This window comes from Bacillus rossius (genome assembly GCF_032445375.1).
Source record: "Bacillus rossius redtenbacheri isolate Brsri chromosome 4 unlocalized genomic scaffold, Brsri_v3 Brsri_v3_scf4_2, whole genome shotgun sequence".
Lineage (NCBI taxonomy): Eukaryota > Metazoa > Arthropoda > Insecta > Phasmatodea > Bacillidae > Bacillus > Bacillus rossius.
This window is the reverse complement of record NW_026962011.1, coordinates 26,359,079-26,385,101: the sequence shown is the minus strand read 5'-3', so window position 1 is coordinate 26,385,101 and position 26,023 is coordinate 26,359,079. Positions and strand designations below refer to the sequence as shown.

Below are 26,023 nucleotides of genomic sequence, written 5' to 3'. Positions count from 1 at the left end.
ATTCAACATAAGTAAACTGTATAGGAAAAATAATACCAAGTAAAACTGAATACATATAATATATAAATTGTGGGTAGTGCCTGCCCTATATAACAGTGCCCACCATAGTAATTATTTTTATTAGACCTGTCAATTAGTCTTATGTTTTGTCTATTATGTTTCTGCATCTTTAAAGTTAATTTGCTTAACTGTTGACAGGCACGTTTCAAAAAAAAAAAAAAATAGTTTGGTTCCAGTCTTGAATGAGGTCAACGTTTCCTTAGTAGGTAAAAGGAAAACACACAAAAAGTTGGAACTTTGTGTCATACTGTGATTTGAAACTAAACTTAACACAAAAAAAAAAACTTGAAACACTAAATTAAGCTAATTTTATTTATATTATAACAGATTTAAAAAAAATAATACTTTGCACCATTAATTTTGATCTAAAATATTATTACCATGTTTACCAAAATCCAATAATACTTAGAATAAAAGATGACCTCAAAATAAAACTGACAAATATGATACCTGAATATAAAATGACTTTTAAGTGGAACATCATCATAAAGTACAGTAAAAGATCCTTGACCCAGCATTCTAAGGACCAAAACACATTTCGTAATCAGGTTGATTCCGGCTGTTGAACTTGGCCACCAAATTACGTTACTTCCCTGGCAACTATTTAGTCAGCTCAGTTTATCACCACTGTTGGTGTTCATTTCAGTGAAGTGTTTCCAGTATTCTAGCGTGTTGTTTCACACATACATTTCCATGACGATTTTTATTTTGTCTTCCATTGAACAGCTTTACAACTTTTAAATACCACAGTAAATTAATTACAATTACATGAAACTAAAAATGGTGACTACTAGGCCTGTGCGAATATCAGGTTTTTAGTTTGAATTGAATATGAATATCAAATTATTCTTGAATACTTATTTGAGTATTAAGAGTTAAAATCCCACTTCAATTTTTTTTTTCCACGTAAGCATTCAATTTCTTCCACACTGCAAACTAAGAGAAGAACGCTCCATAGAGTCAAGACGTCTAAGGCTCCAGCTACTGAACACTGCAGAGCAGCTAGAGTTAAGATGTACGGGCTTCAGCTACTGTACGCCTGGTACCTGTAGACTGCGGCACAGGTGTTGTCCGCAAGCCGCCACGCACGCATGGTTGTGTCGTACGACACGGACAGGAGCAACTCGGAGCTCTCCGGCTCCTGCACAAAGAGCACGTCCATGACCTTGTCCCCGTGGCCTCGCAGGGACACGGATGGAGCATCCGTCCTGCAAGCATCCGTCACAATCACAATTATTGTAATCAGTGGCTTGCATTTAACCACCAGTGATTTTCTTAATACTCAGATGCTGTGAATTCCGTTTTTTAATCAAATTAAATGTAAAATTATTTAAAGCATGAAATATTTTTTATTTCGTTACTTTTCTCAGGAGTCCAAGAAAAACTAATTCAATATACACCAATATTTTGATTTTACTTATAATCAATAATCAAGTTTTCAATGGAGATCTTTATCAATAAATTTTTAACGTGTGCACACTGCATACAAAACAAATTATGCCTGGCTCATATAAAGCTTTTTATTTTGGAAGGGGGTGGAAGAAACGAAAAAGGAGTGGGGAAGACTAATCATAAGTTTTGCTCCGGGTGAAGGAGAACCTAGATCCGTCCCTGCAGTCAAACAGTTATGATATGATTAGAGCCACCTGTTTGCGGTGAAAATAAATGGCAGATTTCGTCAATTTTTTTTGTTGATTTCGGTGTATTTTTCATCATTTTTAAAATTGATTTCGGTGTATTTTTCGTCATTTTTAAAATTGATTTCGGTGTATTTTTTGTCATTTTTAAAACTAATTTAGGTAAAAATTTCGTCGCTTTTAGAAATTCTGCAAACCAGATAATTACGAATAAAGTCGGTGTCCTGCAAGCATTACTTTATGAGCCCAAAAAAAGAAAGCAAACATGGACGCAGAAGGCAAATTACTGAACTATCAAGAAAAAATATACGACACCGACCAGAAGGCACACCCTAGCCATGCGTAACATGACGCAACACCGAAGCACCCCTCACGGCGATCGCTCCCGGAACAGAACAGAACGAGCAAATGAAAAACAGCCCTATATATAAAAAATCCAGATGGCGCTAGTGTTGCATTCAGTAGGCCTGGAAGGAGGCGCCTACGTCACGTGGACGTCAGAAGGGATGGCGGGAGGGGGCTTTAAGGGGAACAAGGGAAGGGGAGGAGCCGGCGGGCGTCTGAATGCCAGCGCGCACGTTGCACCCTTTTAAAATGTTTCCTTACTCAAAAGCCTACGTGTTTAAAAAATTTCAGAAACTTACTAAAATAGTTATACCAAAATGTAAACAACATATTTTCTAGGGTGAAAGATCAGAATTTCATACAAATTTGAAGGGCCCAAAGCTGCTATTTGTCCTATATCACAGTGGATCACTTCTGGATGGAGTTCGCACACCTGGTGGTACTTATACTTGTGTTGCACTATGTCTAAAATAGAAGGAAAATGATGATAAGCTGATGGTCTTAATGCCCCGCTATCTGATATGCCGGAAACTACAGTAGCTACAAAAAATTAATTAGTTGAGTAGATGAGTGGCTCAAAATAATGATCTTAGCAATCTGCAATATTTTATAACTAGCTAATGCCTGGCATGCGTTGCAATGCCTCAAACAATTAATTTTGTAATTTTTTTGATGTAGATACAAACATATACAAAGCATCTCTAGTGCACTCTCTCTCTCTCTCTCTCTCTAATTCTCTATCCCTCTATATATGTATACGTATCTTTATCTGTCTCTCCACATATCTCTCTCTATATATACGTTTCTCTCTGTATCCATATCTCCCTCTATCTCTCTCTATTTCACTCTTCTATTTACCTACATATCTCTCTATATGTCACTCTATAACAATGAAAATATTAAAAATCTATCTTTTTACCTGTCACAGGTGACATGATAGGTATATAAAAAACCGCACATACTCAAATGCAATGTTTGCCAAAATTTAAAAGCAATCAGTGAAGAATTTTGGAAATTTAAGTTTTGAAACGAACAAACATTAACATTTTTATTTATACAGAGGAAGATAAGAGTTAGTTGCTTTAGTTTAAGGGCTAAAGAGAAATCTTTAGCTCAACCTTCATCCCCCCACGTGTCTGCGCAGTTGTGCCATGTGTGAAATGCTTACAGCTCTATGTCCGGCTCCGGCTGCTCGAGCGTGTCGCAAGCAAGGCGTACAGGAGGCGAGTACGGCACGCACAAGCGCTTGGGAACAATGTTCCACAGCCGTATCTCATTCTCGAAGCCCACGGCGCACTGCTCCACCGAACCAGACACTGAGCCACAGTACACACTGAAACACAATTACAAGTTCATACTTCAGGCTGTCTGTCAGCCCACCCCAACTAGCACAGGAAAACAGTTCACATTAAAACAAACTCTACTGGTAAAGCTGCAACAGATTTTGGCACAGCCTACAGGTGAAGGTATATTTCAAAGCTCATATTTCTTTTGGTATATTCTTAAAAATTCTGAAAAATTTAAGAAATTTTATAAACATTGAGAAAACTTATTATACAACACACATATTCTAAAAGTATTGATCAAACATTTTCAAAAATATTCAGTGGCAGCAAAAATTTCTCAGTTGTTTTCTTTTTAATACATCCACAATTTTAGTAAAATTTATAGAATATGTATACTTGATACGAATGACATAGCAATGAGCTAAAAAATTAGCTTGGCGCAGGTAGGTAGGTTCGGTTCTGTGAAAGTAGTGAAAACTCCCATAAAGAAAACATACCTATTTTGTCCCATAAACTAAGCACTGTCTAAACAAATATATTCACCCTTTCACTTTTGGACTTGAAATCGAGACTTGAAGTACATAAATAGTAAAAATTAAAATTATATTAATGATGCAATTAAATATTAAGTGGTGGTGGAGTGAACACATGCACACACCCTACTGGTGGGAGGTTTAAAATCACGTGGCAGTCATAGTGTGTGTTGATGGGCGGAGATGAGGTTGTGGTGTGAATGGGGCAAAGCCCATCGGGCTTAAGGGAGGACATATTCCTGGTCTACGTCAACATTGTAATTCAACTGAACAAATATGGGTCAAAATAGCATTACAATAAGTTTTCAAGCAAATAATACAATTTATATATATATATATATATATATATATATATATATATATATATATATATATATATATATATATATAAATTTATTGTTGTGCAAATTAAAATGTACTTTTTAGTAAATCTTGAAAAATATTATTTTATAAATTCCTTGAAATGCACCACAAAATTAATTTTTAAAGTCCGAAAAATTACATTCTAGAGAGGGAAAAGGTGAGTGGGGGAGAGAAGTCGTCGATCCCTGGGCAAATTTCCCACCATGCCCCGGCCTCATGGATACAAAAAAGCATGGTTATTTCCCATACCTCTAAAGCTGTGGTATTTTTACCCATTGTTCGAAAGTAATGTTTCTTTTTACATGAAATTATTGTATTGCCATCTGGATTACATATACATACTTGCAAAGTTTCAAACTGAATACGACAATTAGAAGTAGATTAAAATCGACTTCCAAGATTTGATTACATAATTAGTTACAAGCGAAGCTAATAAAAGTGCGTTAAAATAACATACACATTACAGGTAATTTATCTGTAAATAAGTTACCTGACCACTTTCAACATAAATTGAATAAATGTGTGTGAATCTTAGATATTTTAACTTAGCACATGTCTATTAGCATTATGATGTCTTTTTTTTTTCTGTCTTGAAAGATAATGCGTATGATGTACAGCCACATAACACTTTGATTAGTAACTTGAGAACACAGTCTTCCATATCCACACAATTTCAGGTTACCTTCAAGGCGAACTGAACTCACTTGTTCTCCGAGCTCTGAACGGTGTAGAGTCGCAAAGGAGACGGTGACATTGGGCTCACGTGCACCCACTGAATTATCTCCTTCAACTTCAGCATCTCCTTCACTTCGCTAAACTCTGTGTGCTCCCCTAAGCTGCCACCAGTAGGCGCCTAGGGTTAATAAAGTGAAAAAATTCCAAGACTAATAACATGTATGAACTACATCTCTTTTTTTTTTTTAAACTGATTAAGATGTAGCAGAATACCAGACATGTAACAACCAAAGATAACAGAAAAAAATAAATTGATTTATCACTTTGCAATAAAAGTTACAGAAAACAAGTTTAAGTTTGAATCTCAATTTCTGACGAAACTTGGAAACTTTAAATATAAAACCAAGATACTCGATAAGGGAGTGTTCAAGTATTACGTAACGCAATTTTTTTTGATATTTTTGACCCCCCCTCCCCCCCATGTAACGCGCCGTAACGTTTTACTGTACCCCCCCTCCCCCCTAGTAAAACGTTACGTAACCCCAAGTGACCATTTTTACCTAAAGTCACAATTATGTGGCGTAACGTACCGGAATAAGTCACTAAAATACCTTTGTCATTGTTTTAATCGCTTTAATGTTATTTATTAACATTTGAAATGTCTTGTTTTTAAAAGCAAGAGCTTTATAATGTTTTTTTGTCCTAATAAATTTTTACTACTCAATCATACATTTAGCAATCATACATTTAATTACGTCGTTTTCCTGACTTGGCCCTGTCCTTACACATTTTTTGCTTTATCCGCCATTGTTCTTCTCACGCATTCTCCTATTTTAGCGTTTTACTAATAAAGCTATTAAAATCAAATAACAAATTTTATTTCTAATAATTATTTTTACTTTTGGCAATGCAATTACAAACATAAAACTAACTGAAATAAAACATATTTGTCAAAATATAATCGTATTTAAGAATACGATCTAACGAAAACGAAAAACATTTAAAATAAAATTAGCCATAATTAAAATAAGTAGATTGTAAAATATAAAATAAAAAAAAAAAAAAAAAAAAAACCCACACAACAATTAAATTGGAGTTTTATTGCTTCTCTGCCCATGGGCTTGCCAGCCACTCAGATTCTTTCATTACTGGCATCCGGAGAGCAGACGAAGAGGGTTCCGGAATTGTTAACCCGCTTGCATCAACTTCGTCTTCGTCGAGCCAATCGGCATCCTCAGACTATGTTTCACAACGACGCACAATGCAGAGAAGCTCATTTGCCCTTCTTGCAGCAAGTCGCTGTGGCCGTACTCGACTTTCATGAAGGTCTTGGGCAGTCTTGCCATGCATGAAACGATTGTGCATTTGCACACTCTTGTGGGATGTAAAATAAATCCCACAGGTTGAACATACTCGGTTCTTTAGGTCGGATTGTACCGATGGGCAAAAGAAATTGTAAGGCATCTGCTAAACCCTTCTAGAGGAGGCGACAGATCAACAGACAACCTCACAAGAAGTGGCGAAAACTTGCATGATCCTTTGTCTATCTGACTAGGTACCACGAGCTTGTTTGTGGTTTGAAGGATTGGGCAGGGTGGCGGTAGGAAAGTTTCTGGAAAGACAGATTTTAATGCACTCCTCAAGAGGGAACAGCAGGATTCATCCGCGCATTTAATAACTTGCAAGAAATATTGCGATTCACAGACGTGAGCGCTATACCACGCCATATTAGGTTCTGCTGGATCCTGCAAGCTATCTTCAGGGTTTCTATTTTCCGCCGAAACATCGTAGTTGTCAATTTTCATACAGTCGGTCAAGTGCTTGGAGCACATAAACGAAAAGGGTTGCCATCTTGGGAGAACAAAATACGAACAATTTAATCGGGAATCCCCCGTAAAAAATAAACGAAAAGGGTTGCCAACTTGGGAGATTTTAATTCACTAGTTTTTTTATTAACCCTTCAGACCAATCGTCTTTCGTACCACAACATTACTGTTGTGATGAGAGAAAATCTCACACATAGAAAACCGTGTATTTTGAATATCAATACCTATATAATTTCTAAAATGGCGATTGGAGTCTACGTTGACAACCGAAGTATAACGAAACCATCCGAATAGCGGTATTTTTTGTTTTAACTACTTTACTGGAGTGACGAGAAAAACTATCACAGCTGTTGATAAATATATATATGTATATTGTTTTGCTTTACGTTTGGAGTTAAAAAAAAAAAAAAAACATTCTCGTAAAGCAAGCAGAAGCAATTTTGTGAAGGTAAAAAAAAATTTAAGTTATCATGCCATTTGAAATTTTGAGGGAAAAAAAAAGTTTAAAAAGTGTGTGAAAGAATCTGTCTCTATGCGACCGTTCTGAATGGTTAAATAAATAAATAAATAAATAAATAAATAAATAAATAATAATAAAAAAAGTGACATAACGCGTAGGTCAAACCCCCCCTCCCCCCCAAATACGTTACGTAATACTTGAACGCTCCCTAACTAAAATTCATACATACTGTGTAAACACATTGATTTTTACCTACCGCAGAACAAATTTTTAAACACCTGTCATAAAATAAAATATTACACAATAACTTAAACGCAGTCTTGTCTGTAGTGTTTGTGATGTGACAAGAGTTAAAAATTACAGGAGAAAACCAAACATGTTTTCTTAATGAAATTGAAAAACTTATATTTTAACAGCGTGGCAGAAAGTGCATTGTTTAATAAGTATATACAGTAATTACAGGAATATTTTTGTTTTCTCTGACTTTTCCAGAGTACATGGAATTCCCCGACATTTCCAGGTTTTCCCTCACCGTAGCATATCCCTGTTATTCTTCTCAAACATACTTACAGTTAGTAAGTCACACTGTCAAACAATATGTAGTTGTATAAACTTTTAAGATTTACTGAACTTTTAACATTCGCAAGTAAAATTAGTCGTTGGGAGAATCGTAAACTAGTGTGAGGCCACCAAAAATACCTGTTCTTTCTCTGCAGTCCTGCTGAGTTCCACCAGGTCTTCATCGTCTTGCTCTTGCACGGAGTTGAAAGTTACCATGTCAAAGTCAAACCACCTCTGGAGGACCTAAAACAAAACCACATACAAAACATTTTAACATCTCGCACAATCAACTGTGTTAAAAAAAAAAGCTTTCTGTCGTAACCTAGTCAAATAACTAATACTTACAGTATTGGTAAAAAAAAAAAGCATGGTTGGTTCTGGTTTTTAATTATTTTTTAGCACAGTTATGTAGAGGTTTAAGGAGATGGAACCTCCCATATTACATATAGGCAGCTCCCAGCTATTAGGGTGCTGATTCAGTAGCTTGTAATTAGAGCCAAGCCATGAAGTTTGGATTAAAGTCATGACTAGGGCCAAGTATTTTTCGTAAAAAGGTTTTTAGACCAGCTCTGTGTGTTAAAACATTGTAGCATTGTCTGTTTTTTAAGGTTGGCCTGGGTTTATTTCAGGTATATGTTTACTGTCAGTAGTGTTGCAAATGGAAAAAAAAAAAAAAAAAAGCAAGGGGTTTTTTTCCTTCAAAAAGACATGTTTTTTTAGAAAAAAAAGTTTGGCCCACTTTTCAGGTTTTTTTTTTTCATTTTAAAAATAAGTTCCTTATTATCCTTTCTAATAGTCAACGAGTTATTAATTAAATATTTAAACATAAGTTTATGTGTGATATAAAGTTTATAGACTTAGTAGGCACATGTTTATTTTATTTAAAAAAAATAGCAATAAAAAATAAAAGTGTAATTCTCGAGAAACACACCAATGCATTATTTGGTATAGTTTCACTGTTTCACAGCACAGAAAACAAAGCAAATAGAATAAGAGAAAGTCCAAACACTATAATTAAATCTTATATAATATCAAAAAAAAATATATCCGCCAAAGTTCAGAAAACATACACAAAATAATTTTTTGAAAACCACAAATAAAAAAACCACAGTCCACCACTCAAGACAATAAGACATACAAGTCCACTTCGTCTCCGCAACACACATTTATAAGTCCATCTGTTCTGATTCAGACGCATCCTTCCGAGTATCAGATTCAATGTCAAATTAGACAAATATTTAATCAATGCAAGCTTAACAGAATATTTTTTTCCTGTGTTGGCGAATTACTGCATTACATTTTAGACATCGACGATGATGAGTCTTTTGTGTAACCAAGTAAGGTTATATTAAGCACAGTAAGTATGCATATTACAATTATTTACTGTTAAATACGAAAATAAATATGTGGGTGACTCATAAATTACGGTAACTTTATTTTTGTTACTAATGAGCCTGTGAATTGCAAATTATCAGGTCATGACTGTAGCCAAGAAGTGAGGTTAAGTGCTGTTAAACCTGTAAGATGGGTAGTTGGCAGTTAAAAAAAAAAATATATGTATTATTAAATTGTAATAAACTATAGTACATATGTTCAACAAACATTAGTTTTTACGGTTATTTCTTAATTTAACTGTAGCGCATACTTTACAGTTAATCTTTATAGTGTCTATGAAAAAAATTTTTTTTTGTGTGAAATAAAACAGGGTTTTTTTTTAGAAAAAAAAACATGCTTTGAAAAAAAAGTTTTTTTACAACACTAACTGTCAGCATATCAATCACAGCCATCCAGTGCAGAAACTAACACATCCTGAATGGCCTAGACAAACAGGGCAATGGCCTCTCTTGCAGACGGCCACCAATTAATTACAAAGGAACACTCCCTAGTGGAGGCATACCTTATTGCTAGGGATAGGATTATATGGTCAATTGCAATAAAACAGAAAAACATGTCAAATCACAGCAGAACCCCAAAATGCATATTCATACACTACATATACAGAACCGAAATGCAAGTTATAACATGGAATTAAGTAGCATTTAACCAAAACTTAATTCAAATCATAAAAAGAAACTAACTTTTAATGTTTGATATTTAAGGAATGCCGTTATTTCCCGACAAAAAAATTGTGGTAAAGTGCATGGATCAGAAGAATTTATTTAATTTGTTTTATTGTTCTGGATGTATCAGTTTTAAACCAATAAATTAAAAATTATTTCACTGTAAAATTGCAGCATATAAATTTTACCCCTATTTTGGAAGATTAAGTATTACAAAACAGCTTTTATAGAAATAAAAACAGTAACATCAAAATCCCCTTTTTTACAAATGAAACTGGTCTAAATATAAAACCACCAAATCTGATCTCAAATTATTAGCTTATTACAGTCTACTAACAATTAAATTAATTTTTTTGACGTGACGTCTAATAAATCGATGAACGCCGGCTGCATGCACAAAAAGTGTCCCGTTATGCCGTGTCCCGTTACGCTCATTGTACGCTTGCACCGCATCTATCTCTCTTCCGCTCGATTGGAGCAACCATCGATTTGACTTTTTCGAGGCACTTTAAACTTGAAACACTCCCATTCGTTTCCTACTTTTCCTATCATCGTCCTATCCTTAACAGAATAACACAGATTGGAAGAAGTTAAATAGCAAACATGTATAAAAGTTATAGTTAAAATAATCTCTTCATTAAAGTAATAAACATATTTGAATTAATGAGTGCAAATAGTAAATTTATCAATTAAATTGTAGATTTCATTTCACTCCTTCTTTGTATCCATACAAAATAGTGATAATTTAATAAAAATGATTCAATTATATTTATAAAAGTATGCACTCATTTCATCAATGTTTTGTTATGACGTCACGTTAAACTATCGTCCGTAAACCGACTTTACAGACAACCAATATTTTTTTGTGAAAAATACATAGTCATGACCCTCGTGAGCTGCTGCTGTGTCACCTGTATGAGCAGCATGTGTTCCTGCTTGGACAGGTGTCTCTGCAGCGCCGCCATGGCCGCCGGCGAAACAGACACCCTGTACTTCCCGCTCCTGCAAGCCGGCACCACAACACGCATCACCGCACCGCCACACACGCACGCCTGCCACCGACCGGCCGGTCGCTGCAGCCACGGTGCTCGCCTGGCACGCTGGAATAACGTGCGCAGCTAACACGAGCGGATGCTTCAGGCACAAGCTGACATTCACGAGACACTATAGCAGAATATTATTAGGCACTAAGTACCACAGTACTTTTCAGTTTTACGTACGTATTTTAAATTTCCTAAAAAAACATTTTACTTTTAACATAAATTTAGTAGAACGTGTTTTATTTACAAAATATAGAGGTCTGTGAGTATTCAAAAAAATATTTGATATTCACAAATAATTTGATAATTGAGTGAGCATTTCAAATTGAATATTCTTTTTTTTTTTATACTTCATATCCAATAGATACAAGTACAACTCATTCACAAAATATTAAATAATAATAAAAAAAGTGTGTATAACTCAGTGCACGTGATAGAAGAGAATCTTCTTTGGCAATTCAAACCTTGAATTGTAAGTATATCATATGGGGTCAAATGGCAGAAAGAGAGAGAGAGAAGACAATTTTTAATATAAACATGAATTAACAAAATTATTACTTACTTCAAAATAAATGCTTAGGATATCAATAATAATTAATGATCAATCAATAATGATAAACTAACAAATATTACTCACTTTTGAAATACACCATAAAGAACCACAGTGCATGTTACTGTTTCTTTAAACAATTCTGCCATTTGGAACACACCAAATCTCAGAACGAAATGTGATATTCATAACAGGTAGTGCTATCTATGCAGAAAATGCAGGGGTTGTCTCACTCAACAGCGCACTCTACGCTGCTGGTTTAATGAGGAGGAACGCAAGCACGCTGGTAGCAAATATAAAATATAAGGCAATCATACTGTATAGGATACCTATATCTATTTTCTGAAACAAGCGCATGCGTACACTCTGTCTTATTGTTTCATTCATCTCTCTCTCTGTTCTATTTTCTTTTGGGTGGGTAATGAATCTTTGCACAAAGAGGAGAATGAAAATGAGCCCAGCAACCTATTTAGCATAAAGCTTTCTTTATAACTTTTTGGCCAAGTACCTATTCTCTGTCCTTTTTGCACCAGAAAAGTTTCACAACTATTTTTCATGAAAATTTTGCATTGAAATTCGGTTTTTAAATTTTTCTCTCATCAAGCCCAAAGGATTTTCACTTCAAAAATATAATATGTATACTGCAAAGATGATTCATTATGAAATTTAGATTTATTTTATGTAACATACCATAACCATCCTCTATGTGTATACAAAAAATGATCTGTGCTTAAGATAAAAATTATTTAAAGTTATTTACTATTATGTCAGTTGCATCAACAAAACAAATTTCCAAATTAAATTTGTTAATGGATTTTACAACACACTATTAGGCTACTTCACTTTTTAAAATTAGTACAATTTTTTTTAACTGTGAGTTTTCAAAAAACAAATAAGCAAACAAAGATTGAACTTAATTTTACTATAGGTACATGCAATATAGATGTGATAAACTTTATCTCTAGTTGTTTATCTATGTATAAAACTCACACAGAAAAAAACTTTGAGATAGGTAGGTATTTACTAACCCTATTGAATTGTAGCAGACAGTATGACCAGAATTGATGTCTCAGTGCTTCAACTATTGTCTAGTATTAAGATAAAAAGTACTTGTAAAAACCTATCTACCACACAACAAACATTTACTTTGAAATATTATTGCGATCTTTTGAAGACCTGACTTCCTCTTCTAGAAGCAAAGTTACTTTCTTTACATTTTCGATAAGTGCTTGTCTTTTTTCTCTCTCTTTTCTAAGTACTTCTGATAATGGGCTCTAGCATTTCCTGCAGCATGTATAGTGGGTTTCCTTATGGTTATATTTTGGAAACCACCCAGTGCATCGTATATCTGCCTCTGTGGTATTAAAGATTCCTCTTGTTTTGGATTTCTACAATGCATTCTTTATTTACCGAAAACATTATCCTCAAGTCTCGCATTGCCATGAGAAAAAAATGAGAATTTTCTTCACAAACCTTTCAAGTACTTTTTTGTCACTTTTACAACTGGAAAGAACTCTAACCAAAATAAGTCACAAAATCTGTCTTGCTCTCTAGAAAAAAATTATCCACTTCTTTTTTAAGCACCAGTTCCAGTAATTTATGTACATGAATTAGGGTTAAATTGCATCAACTTCCACCCTTGTCATGTGCTTTTTCTGCACCTAGTGCTACAATGTGGATGTTAAACTCATCTCTAGCATTTGACTGCAAAACTATAATTTCAGGATCCAAGCATGATACACTCTTTGTTAAGTGCATACTTTAATGGAGACATCAAACATTTTTTTTACATAAAACCTGCAGACAAGTTCTACATTCTTGGCAGAATGACAGGATATCAATTTATTTTACTTCTGTCATAATTTTTTGCATGGTTTCAATTGTAGCAATCCCAAATTCACCTCTTCTGCAGTAACTAGATTTTTGGCTTCTGAAATGTCTACACATGTTACAGAGTTAGTAGCATTCATTAGTTCTGCCTTGACAAATCTTTATATCAGATTTCCCAGAATTACGCCTGTGCGAAAACTATTTTTTTTAGTTCAAATCGAATACGAATATTAAATTCGAATAGTAAGAATACAAATTAGAATCTCAGTACAAAAACTTTTCCCGTCATATAACAACTTCTGGAAAATTATAATAGAAACTTATATTGAAATCCTGTAAAATCCTGTAAATTTTTCCCTTTAGTACCTATTACTGCATTACTTTACGCTTTAAGCAACAGCATTTCCTCCTTTATACGTCGCAACAACATTTCCCACTTTTTAAGTCGCAACAGAGCTGCATTTAATAGCAAACCATCAGAAAAGTTTAGACTGAATACTAAAAGTTGAAAGTGAATAGTGCAAAGTTTTTATTTATTTACATTACTGTGTGTGGTCACAGCAGCTTTGTTTTAATTCTAAACAATTTAATTTTTTTTCAAGTGCCATGGTAATACATATGGCCATAAACCAAAATAATGTTAATGTGAATGCAAAAATTAAGTTCAGTTTTATTTCTCTCCTTTTAAACTGTAATGTATTATGCATGAACCAAGTTTGAAAAGCGGTTTTTTTCAAAAATAAACAGTGGGTTACTGGTCCCATATTGAAATAATTTTTAAAGCAACATGATCAAATTCCTGTAAATATGGCATCTTCGTACATGATCGGTGATGCTCGTTGTGCCTTAGAAATATTTTAGAAAGGCAATTGGCAGCACTGAATTCCAGACATTCCTGTTTTTCTCCGCTATTTATGATACACTAGAGTCCCGTTATAGCGAGGTGTCACGGTTCCGGGTTTGATCCTCGCTATAACCGTGTCCTCGTTATAACCGAATTGGACAAATTTTGGGCCCCAAAAAATAAAAATTAACCGAAAATAGCATAAAAATTGTGTTTAAACCTGTATAATTGGAAAATAACAGGTTATATTAACGAAATCTTAATTTCTGTGAGTATATGTGTGAATTCTCTTTAAAACGATACCCCATAAGTACGGATGCGATCACCGATTGCGTCAAAAGAATAACACGCCACGTAAGTATAGCATCTCAGCCCGCGGCCGACGCAGCATTGTCCTGCTATCTATTGTCAACGCGAGCTGGCGGCCATGTTGGTTCGGGATGTTGCAAACAGGTGGTGCTAGTGTAGCGCGACGATTTAATTCCTTACAAAAAAGCAGGAGTGCGGCAACGCACGTACGCCTCAAACGAAATAGTCGCTGGAAAACTATACTTTTTTCATTTAAAGAAACCTGTCAACCTTTTTTAGAAAATAAATTTGTGATTAAACTCAACCATCACCACCCCTTTCCCGGACAGATACCCCAACAACTGACCAAAACAAAAGTTACAAGAAAACTGTCCTAGCGATTCGGAAATAAATACGGTAGTGCCTACTAGAGGTGTAAAAGTAACGAAAAACTGTGTACCCGTATGTATTCGTTACTATAACAATTAGTACTCGTTACTATCGTTACGTTACTCATTACTTCTGATACCGCATAACATGCTATGTTATGTTGCAGCAACGAATCCAGTCGTATTGCGTACGCGTACAGTATGACGACGCGTAAATAAAATAAATAGAATATAAACAATTAACAATATTTGATAAATAATAGTTTTTGTTAACCAAGAAACAATTAAATCTCATTAGAGCGGCTTTTTAATATTATCTCTTTTAAGATAACAAAAAAAACGTGAAAATACGAGATTATAAAAACAAAAACATACATAAACTTGGACGACGAATTTCCAAATTATACTTTACTTAATAAACAAACCTCGTTCTTTGTAACGTAAATTCATCTAATATGCGCGCGCATGCGTAAAACATACGAAAAATGTGAGTAACGAGATGCATTCGTGTGTAACGTTTCGTTACTCGTTACTAGATGGCGCACCCGTTACTCAGTACCGAATACATACGGTTTACTACAGCTCTAGTGCCGACGGAAGTTTGATAAAAGAAAGAACGGACGGGATTCTATTTTTAAAGCCACGCACTTAGGTGGCGACTGCAAGGCTGAAGAATGTGACAGGCGTCAACGGCAAGATGTCTAGTGGCGAGCGAAAGGGGTGGAGATAAAGCAGACAAATAACAAAAGCGCGCTTCAAGCGATCACGCCGTAAATTCCTCAAAAATACCTCGTTATAGCCGTGTTCTCGCTATTACCGTGCTCGCTATAACCAGATTCTACTGTATCTGTTTTACAATCGACAAAATATGTGCAGCTAAGACGGAAATTCTATCTGTGAAAATCTGTAATAATTTAGTATAATCCGGGAATCTGTTTAGAGCCTCAAATACGTGAAAACTGATAAAATTAGTGAAATCAGCAGGCCTGATTATGCACCTGTAGTAAACACGCATTAATATTATTATTTGTTGTATGACTATCAACTAAACTAATAAAAAAATATTTTCCTGACACAAAATGTATTGCATTATCAGTGATTAATCACACTACCAACTTAGTATAGTGCATTGCAGAATATCTTAATTGTTTTGAATCCTTGCTAAGAGTAGTCATTCAGGCAATAAGGCCTCATGTCCTAATATGTTTTTGATTGGAATGCATGACAGACAGGTTAAATATAGTAGGTTTAATTTTAGACAGTAATTGAAGAATAACCATCATAAATAAATTTTGGAACTGCTCAGCTTAGCTATAATGCACAACATAATAGCTACTGAAGAAACCACCAAACAAGTCATGGACATGGTCACTATCTCAGGGGTTGGTTTAGAAAGCATGGGAAGGGTGACCACACAAATCTGCAATAAAATTTCCCTGACTTTCCCTTGACCAAAATTTAAAATTTCCTCACTATTATTTGTTTAAATAATGAAGATATTTTGATATTTTCTGAAAGAAATAATGAAAATACAGCATCTACCATTCCCATAGATGGCCAAGAATTATATTAATCATCATGCACTAAAACACCATCTGGAAAAAAAGAGATGCCAAAGACTGGGTGATATTAGAAAGGAGATGAAATTTTTCTCTCAAATGGCTACCAATGGGTAGCCAACATTATGTGGTGTTATAAGAATGCCATATTCGTCATTAAAAATAGTGGAGTTGTCGTTACCGTAATTCAAGATTAAATACATATATGTTAAAAAAGTACATAGCAAGTACACTAACGTTGATCAAGTGCTACAAAAATTTGTGGTAAGAAGCTTAAAATGAACATAAAAAATACTATTTATAATGGTAAGAGTTAAGGTAAAAACAAAAACTGTAACAAAACATTCAACATTCTTCTGGTTTTTTCTTAGTTCAAGACAAAGTTCCAATATAATTTCAAATTTAAATTTTACATTTAGTCGCTGTCTTATTATTTCAATACTATAAATATGAATAAAAAGTGCAATGTTAAATACCCAACATCACATGTTTCTCTGAACCTTCATCCATGTCTGTAGGTATCAGCTAGACGGCTTTAAATTTAATTAATTTTATTTTATATATTAATATATAAATAATATGGTATATTAATTATATATAAATAATAATTAAATTATATATTTACTTTAAATTATAATACATTTTTTTACTAAGTTTTTAATAATAGGTATCCTAAACGAAAGATTTAGGAAATAAATTATATATTTTAACAGACAAAATAAGGTAATTGAGGTGAATTTTGCTGCATTTTGTGTTTTGCTTTATATTTGTGTTATGCTGTGTATTGACTTTCATTTCCACGTTTAGCAGTGCACTGACGTAAATTCTGCTGTTATTCCTGTTTTATCGCCATTCACAACATAACCCAGAAAGTTGACTCCCTGACGGGGGGCACGGCACCTGAAGACCTGCACCAAGGGCTTGTTGCCGATCTCCTGCACGGTGTAGGTGGTCTCCAGCTCCTTGAGCAGCGGGCGCATGTTCTCGCGGGTGGCGAACATGGGCTCGTGCCGCTTGAAGAACTTGGTGACGGACGGCCGGTAGCCCCCGCGCAGCATCTCCAGGTACAGGTGGCAGAACAGCGGCCACAGGATGGCAACCAGCTCGAACTGCCACACCTCGTCGTTCAGCTCGATGCAGATCCAGTTCTTCAGCCTGGGGGACGGGACACCAGTGAACTGACCAGTCGCCAAATGCATCAACTGAGAAGCCACTGCTAAACTTGCACAAAAATTTGTACTATTTGGACATCAACTGTGTTAAATAAAACTGATATTAAGTGCACGATGGTGAGAAAATCTGTTCATTGAGTCCTTTATTATTGTTGCCGGTTGTGCTAAAAGTGACTAAAAGAGTAAGACGACAAAGATTGAGGCCCACAAATGTGATTAAACTTCCTGTATTTGAACAGTAATGATGCCTGGCAAATTCATGACGAAACGATGACAGTTATGGAAGCGATGGCCAATCTTACGACATTATTGTGAAGTGGAAAAGGAATTTCCAAAACTGGACACACGTCCTTCACAGATGAGCCAAGACCTGGATGACCATTATTGATGGAAGATACTGCCACAGTGAATAAACTGGAGTGTTTAATCCTGGAAGACAGATGAGCAACCATTCAAATGATCATGAACAAAACTGATCTGAGTTATGGTACTGTACTGAACATTATTCATTAAGAACTGCACATGTCTTAAGATGTATGCATGCTGGGTTCCACGTTTGCTAACCTTTTTCGAGAAACAAACATAGCGTGACCTCTATCAAGACAGATGCTGAAGCTGTTGGAACAAGATGAAAAGGATTATTTTTTGTCATCTGGTAACCAAAGAGAAGCTTTGATCCATTAGTATGATACAGAGAAACAAAAAACGAGCACGGAGTAGAAATATGCCAATTCCTCTCCTCTGCTGAGGAGTCATTCTCATAGATTATCTTCCAAAGGGACAAACCATCACTGGTACATACTGTATTAATGTTCTGGACAAGTTGCGAGATAATCTGAAAAAGAGATTCCCCGGTAAGCTGTTTCAGAAGTGTTCTTCTCCTAGCTGTCAATGCACCAGCTAACCCATCAAAATTTTCAACTGACAAAGCAAGGGTATGTGGCTTCGAGATCTCGCAGTATTGAACTTATTCACCTGATATCGCACCGTGTCACTTTTTCTTGTCTCCAGAAATGAAAAATCCATTGTGGGTATCCGATTCAACAACATAGTTGACGTTATTCATAGAGTGGAAGAGTGGTTTAAGGCACAATCTACCAACTTCTACAATACGTAATGGTATTTGAAGAGTCAAGAAACGCTACGAAAAATGTGTGAATCTGTATGGTTCTGTATGGTGACTAGGTAGAGAAGTGGTAACAAATACAAATCAAACAAACTTATTGTGATTTTTTTTTTTAAGGTGACAATTAAAACTTTACAATATCCCCTTGTACAAGCACATGGATTTCCCGGATTCAGCTACCTAGACTCGCTTTACTTATATGACTGGACTTCAGTTCTTTCAAAATACCCTGGATGACCATGACAAACACCTGCAATGCAGTCCAGAGATATCTGTCATTAAACACACTAAACAGGCTAAATTATGTACAGAACAAGTGAGTCTAGCCAGGAGCAGATAGAATACGAAAAATAATTGTGGCTCAATACATATGACTGCGTCAACTGGCATCTAAATACAGTAGGGCTTCAAAAATTGGATCACTTTCCAGTCAAACTTAATTTAGGAAAATTTAAAATAAGGGTTAGCAGGAAAATTTAAGGAAAAATTAAAACAATGTACTTGTAAAAAATGTGAATTAATACTAAAAAAAATTTGAAACATGTCACCAATTGACTGCAGCTCACAGTGTGGCATGGATCACCACGTACAATCCCAGTAAACACACACTCGCCACACAGTGCAATTACGACTGTGCAGCAATAAAAGTGATAATTTTGACTGAACTTATGGCACAAAATGTGGTTTAATGTTCCTAAAATGTTAATTTGAACATTTCAGCTCTCTCCGATTGCCATACCAGACTTGTTTATTTTTACTGTTTATACTTCATTTCCTAATACAGCACGTGCCATAAGGAGGTCTGGTTAAAGAGGCCAACATTTTAAAAAAAGTTCGAAGTAAGTTAAGGCTCAGGGCCGTTTTCACCAACGCCTCCTAAACACACCCTCAGCAAAGGACTGCTTAAGTTTAGGCGTTCCTTAAAGTCAATTCTCACGAAATTGGTTTTCACCATCGTCACATTCACTTATGTAGGGGTTGCTTAGTTAGAGACTGGCTTGCCATAGAGCGAGGGTTCGTACAGATATAAGTACTAATAGTTTTCAGGTTGGTACTTCGAACTTTTTGTCACGTGACATACATAAGCCAATCAAATATTTTAACTAAACAGTAAACAAATATCTGAATGTTTATTAATTTTGCGGTAATTGGATGTTACGATGTTAGTGTATTTTCACGGAAAGTAGTAGCTATATGGTCGTTGCAAAGTAGTGTGAAAATGTTTGAAACAAAGAGAATGAAAACGCAAAACTTTTCTTCTGATGAGAAAATGAAGGTGTTGAGCCTAGTTGAGAGGCATAAAAATATAATAGAAAATAAGAGGACGGATGCTGTTTCGAGCAAAGAAAAGGACGCAGCATGGGAGAATTTATCGCTATTGTAATTTTGTCTAAGTTTAAACTAAGTTTTAATAGCAGATGAAAATAAAAAAAAATATCAGTTTTTTTCCTTTAGAACATACAAAATTCCTTGTAATAAATGTTCTTTTAAGACTTTTCAAAAGAAAAACCTTTAATTACTTCCTTATTAAATGAGTTCTTAAATAAAAGTGGAGTATGCGAACATTCTCGAATGTATTTATAATAAAGGATTTCACATTAAGTTCACCTTAAAAATGTTCCACAACTTCAGCAATAACATTTATATCAAAAATAAAATGTACACCTTCGGTTAGTTCTTCGTATTCCTCCACGGCATCCATTTTATTTTTCTTGTTTTGTGACAGTAAGTGCCGCTTAAATAGTTAGGGGCCCGATTTCCACCACTTAAACTAAGGGATGCTTAAGATTACTTAAGAGTTCCTTAACTGTTGGTGAAACGATTCAATGTGCTAGGCAGCCCTTACACATGCCTTAAGCAGCTCTTAAAAGTTAGGGGACATTGGTGAAACCGGCCATCAGTCTCACAACCCATGTAGAATTGTTTCTTGTCATTATTATTATTATTATTATTATTATTATTTAAATGCTATTTGTGTAAAATTTAACACAATACATTTTCTTTAGTTTATGGTTTTCTCACAAATATTTCCATTTCCAACAGATATTTAATAATGGGCGTAAAAAATTGCCAAGGGATATAATAATCACAAAATCTTTATACAACCATTATATTACTATTCTTACATACTGTCCAGAATATCAGTCAGCTCACATATTGCTTTTCTAAAATTTAGGAAATATTTTTTTTTTTTAGTAGATTTAGAAACATAAAAAAAAAAAAAAACTGCTTAATAATTTAATGTACTTCTTAGGAACCTACTAGTCTCATGATTACACATCTCCCGACATCATTTACACCCAAGTTATTGTTACTAAAATATTACTAAAATTAAATTTTTGAACTTCAAACTTGATGGTAACAACTTAATAATTGCAGTAACTGTCATTATTGCCACCACTGGAGCTTATACTCTCTTCACTGCTGGTTGAACTTCCTGCTCTACTTGCAACATATGCCCGGGGAACAAATATCTTGCAGTTCATCAATCTGTATGTTAAAAATGTGTTATTTATAAACAGAAATTTGCATCCACTATGCAGGATAAAACAGATATTTTTGAAGGCATGAGAATGTTTTTTTGTTTTCTTGCAATTACTGAAATGCCAGCATATAAGCCACATGTGCATTTTTTCTTTATAAAGTAAGTGAAAAATTTCAGAATTATATTGGCAGCAATACAGTAAATATCTGTAGAAAATATCTGTGTTACAAACTTCAAATGCAAGAGAGGTACCCTGTTAAATATTCAGTAAATATCTTTTTAAAGTAATGATGACAGAACAACAGATGCATAAGAAGTATTGCTCTCAAATGTCCGGAAATAGCTCTTAGAGCGAAGCAATGCCAAACAATGAAATAAATCATCAACCTTCTGTGTGACACCAAGGCTTCAGGGAACCACCTAGTCAGTGGTGTGTCTACGTAAGTGAGGCGGGATGATAAGTGCAATGTATTGCCTCTAAGGGCAAGGCTATGAACTATGAACTGGTGTGCAGTCTTCCATGGCATATACCTAGTGGTGGAGAAATGAAGATAAAGGCGTAATGCAAGTCCTTATAGTGCTTTCATGCCTAAAGATTATCTGAAAACACACAATTTAGCAATTTTCACTCTTCTAAAAAATACAGTTTCAAAAACTAAACATGGAAATGGAACTACTCATCTGCCCGTAAATGCTTTTTTGTGATCAGACCCTACACCGACATCTAATTGGCACAGTTTCTTCTGAAGCTCTGCACACCGTACGTGTGACGGGTGGTAGGTGGGACCCTCATGTGTTCCTGCGATTACAACTGAGGCAGGTGTTTACACGCACTTGGTGTACTGCTGATCCACCAGCAGGATGTCAGTGCTGCTGGAGCTGAACAGGATGGCGTTCAGCTCGTCCGTGTCCTTGCTGACAGCGGCCGACACTACCATCTCCTCCGCCGTCACAACGGCTGGTCGCGGCTGCTCCACGTCACTCGCGTCCTGAAAGAACATCATCACGACGACACAAATCAACAAGCTGGTGCATAATGAGGCATGCTTCATGCCTCTGTTTAGTTCTTACCTGACCTAAGAAAAACTTTACTGACTACACTGTCAAAATTTTCCATGTTTAAAATCTGGCTATTTTCTAAAACAATTTTGTAAAAATAATTTTTTTTTTTGTTGAGATATTCCCAATAAGTGTTGAAAGTAACATATCACACGGCCAATTAAATTAAATTAAAAACATTCCCAGAACGGTAAACTTAAAATAGCATACATCTCAAAAAATTTTTATATTAGTTTCCCAAATAACATTGCAAAATTAGAAATTTTTTCTTCTTCTATAAACAATTGACTTCCCTGCCAGTTCATTTTTTATGGTTACGTACTAGCCCCCAGCCAAACAGTTTGGTCGCTAGCGCCAGCTGTTCATTGGTCTTCAGACCGGCACAGATCATCATAGCTGAAAATTGCAACCAATGATAAATTTTAACGGAGGAACGAAGGTAAACATAGTGTGTAATCTTGGTAACAGTGAAGACTGAATATCGTTGTGAAAATAAACAAATAGTATTGCGAGTTTTAAAGTAATAGTAGCGGTTGTGGTATGAGTAACAGCGAAGTAATAAGTGGAATGGCTGTGTGTTCTTGCCAGACGGGCATGTTTCGCGCGTGCTTCACGGTGCACATGATCTTTTTTTGTCTATTAGTTGTTCACCGTAGTGTCAACATTTATTTCTCATTATTGGAGCAACCAGACTTTTGGGGATTTGTTTTACCCCAAATAATGAAATAGTTGTCGATTGTGTTCAAGAATATTAGAAAAATATGTTCAAATCAACTATAAACAAGACGGGAGCTTGTTCCACAGAAAACCATAATCTGCCTATACTGTCTCTGAAGTTGGAAGTGCAAAAAATGGTTAATTTTTTGTGCACTAAGGTTGAAGACCTCATGAGTGAAAACCAAGTAGGCCTACTTAAGATGTTACTCAATGATTCACATCCAGAAACAGCTGTGATTAAGCAGGAACTCATATAATGGTAAATATTTACTTGGGCGGTATTTCCGAAAAAAAATTTTAAAAATCCGAAAATACCTTTATTTAATGCTCTTCCACTTCCTCTTTTCATTAAAAGCGGCGGAGATTAGAAATTCCAAATACTTTAGGAGATATCGAATTTTTAAATTTCTTCATATGTAGTTGAGCGTTATTTGCGAAAACAAAAGTTAAAAATCCGAAAATAACTTTATTATATGCTCTTCAACTTCCTCTTTTCATTAAAAGTGGCGGAGATTAGAAATTCCAAATACTTTAGGAGATATCGAATGTTTAAATTTCAGCACAAAACCAGCGCCTTCCTGAGGCGTGCGTGCACCATTGTTTCTTGTTTACGTACGAGTATCTATTTTTTATTGGATAATGATGTCACGAGATTGTTCGTGATAGGCCAGAATTAAAATGAACTAATACGTGATTATTTAGTTCAATTATTGTTTAAAACTGTGTTTAATTACCGCCTCCAACCTAGGTGAGTTTTTAACGTTTCTAATTTTAAAGTCTTATTTGTTATTTTGATATTGTTGCGCAAGTAATAAGTAACAAAAAAATTTACGTGAGTTGTTACTGTACATCCTTTGTTACGGGTTTGTTAGGTAAGGTCAGTTACATTATAAATAATTTAAAACTAAAGAATAATTAAAATTAATTCACATTATTTTTAATATCACCTTAGTTTGAAAGTATTTATAATGTAACTGACCTGACCTAATCGACCATTTTAGTTTACTGTTCACCCTCTGTCCGGGTTTGTTTGGTCAGGTCAGTTACATTATAAATATTTTAAAACTAAACAGCCATTAAAATTAATTCACAAAATATTTTTTAATGTCGGCTTAGTTTGAAAGTATTAATAATGTAACTGACCTGACCTAATCAACCATTTTATTAATTACGCATTCACGATTCACGTATTCACGAACACACGGCAAAATAACAAAAATGGCGCCGCTCGAATGGTTCCACAGGTCTTGTATTGCAAAATTAAAAATTCGATATCTCCTAAAGTATTTGGAATTTCTTATCTCCGCCGCTTTTAATGAAAAGAGGAAGTTGAAGAGCATATGATAAAGGTTTTTTCGGATTTTTAACATTTTTTTTTTTTTTGCAAATACCGCTCAGCTACATATGATGAAATTTAAAAATTCAATATCTCCTAAAGTATTTGGAATTTCTTACCTCCGCCACTTTTAATGAAAAGAGGAAGTTGAAGAGCATTAAATAAAGGTATTTTCGGATTTTTAACATTTTTTTTCGGAAATACCGCCCAAGTAAATATTTACCCATATAATTAAGAAAAAAATTTAAAAGCAAATAACACCAGTAAAAATTCTTACATTCAAGTTTTGAAGAAACCTCTGAACATGAACAAGGTCGTCAATTTGGAAGTATCCGGTGACTCGTGATCCACATACAACTCAGTACGAAAAGTGCGGTGTTACGAGCGGCTACAATTCCAACCAGTCAGTTACTGACAGCGATGGCTTCACTGTTGTGCAATACACATTGAAATCTAGATCTAATACCAACTATGGAATGATAACTGCATCTTATTCCTCATAATTCAAAACTTTTATTTTTCATTATCAAGAAGTTTCCTAATAAATTGGACCTGCTGTTATACTTCATGATACTGGCATAATGTAGGGGTTGTAATGAAGTCAATGCTGCCATTTTGGTGATGTTGTGAATAACTACAGGATCAGGTTGCAGCTAGTATTAAGTAAACAGTAGGGCAACTTCAACAATCGGGCCAATCTCTCATAGAAAACTGCCTTGGCTACGCAATTAAAACACAATGGTGACGGCCAAGTCACTGCAGTTTACTTAATGAAACCCACAAACTGTAATTTCTCAGAAATCGGTACCACAAATTTTTTAATGCTGGTTTTCAGGGTAAATAAGAGGAATGTCTGTAGTGTTGAACAATATCACTTTCGGAATTCAATTTTTCTTTTCTTAACAGACATGTAACAAATTTTAAAAATTAACCTAATTTTTTTTTCAAAAGCGATGTTATTTAACTAAACATTAACTCGGAACATTATAAAACAAGACTATTATGATTTTTGGTTAGATTTTACCGCCGCCTTTACCCATCCAACTAAGGATTTTGCCTATCTTATGTTTATACAATAAACAAAATATAGTTTCTTGTATTAAGACATTAAATAACACAACCGCCCAACAAAACTAATTCAAGAAAAAAATATTGACATACCATATAACCTCTACGCCTCAAGTATTCGTTTGCAATGTTGCTTATAATTTCACTTCTAGACTGCTTCATGCTTTATTTATTACTTCAGTATAAAACCAGTAACTATAAATTATTTGTAAACTAATTAAATTTAAATTTCTTAGTTCTGCACAGTAGCATTTTGATTTTTTTTAAACACGCACGCATGGAGTCACGATGTCACGAATGATGCACGCATAGAGTAAAGATTAGTGGCTGACTGCGTCATGGGCCACATAGATAGGTATGGCAATTTCCCTTCATTATCCTTTCGCTTATGGTGGTATTAATATTTATCTCTTTAGGAATATCTTCATCAAGAAATTCTTTAATATATTCTTATTTAAATGTTTGTGTGCCATAGACGTTGCTTGAAATTGTCCCAAGTGATTGCAAACAAAATGGTGTTGATGAAGACACCAGCTTATGATAGTTACATATTTCTTATTTCTGAGATAGGAAAATACTATTTTATAAGTTGCCTGCGAAGCCCATTGTTACTGATCCAATGCTTAAGATAACCAATAAGACCGTCATTGCCAAGACCTCTGCAGTCGTGGCCCAAGCTTTTGCTTGTTCATAAAATGGCCGATTCTTGTGAATCTCGTATTGTTAAAACTTATATTGCCGTCGTCCGGGGTCT

At 34.9% G+C, this 26,023-nt stretch overlaps 1 protein-coding gene across 1 annotated transcript in view; it reads right to left on the bottom strand.

Annotated features, from left to right (window-relative positions):
* The window catches only part of LOC134542510 (TAF5-like RNA polymerase II p300/CBP-associated factor-associated factor 65 kDa subunit 5L), a 39,690-nt gene extending 14,105 nt beyond the window's left edge, over nucleotides 1-25,585 (bottom strand). The window contains exons 1-8 of the mRNA XM_063386864.1: nucleotides 25,363-25,585; nucleotides 21,924-22,078; nucleotides 17,207-17,461; nucleotides 10,718-10,808; nucleotides 7,885-7,989; nucleotides 4,929-5,077; nucleotides 3,211-3,375; nucleotides 1,107-1,268 (exon numbers count right to left, since the gene is read on the bottom strand). Of these exons, the coding sequence (XP_063242934.1) occupies nucleotides 1,107-1,268; nucleotides 3,211-3,375; nucleotides 4,929-5,077; nucleotides 7,885-7,989; nucleotides 10,718-10,808; nucleotides 17,207-17,461; nucleotides 21,924-22,078; nucleotides 25,363-25,431 (1,151 nt within the window). The 5' untranslated portion in view covers nucleotides 25,432-25,585. The remainder of the gene's footprint in view (nucleotides 1-1,106; nucleotides 1,269-3,210; nucleotides 3,376-4,928; nucleotides 5,078-7,884; nucleotides 7,990-10,717; nucleotides 10,809-17,206; nucleotides 17,462-21,923; nucleotides 22,079-25,362) is intronic.
* Between the last annotated feature and the right edge of the window lie 438 nt (nucleotides 25,586-26,023).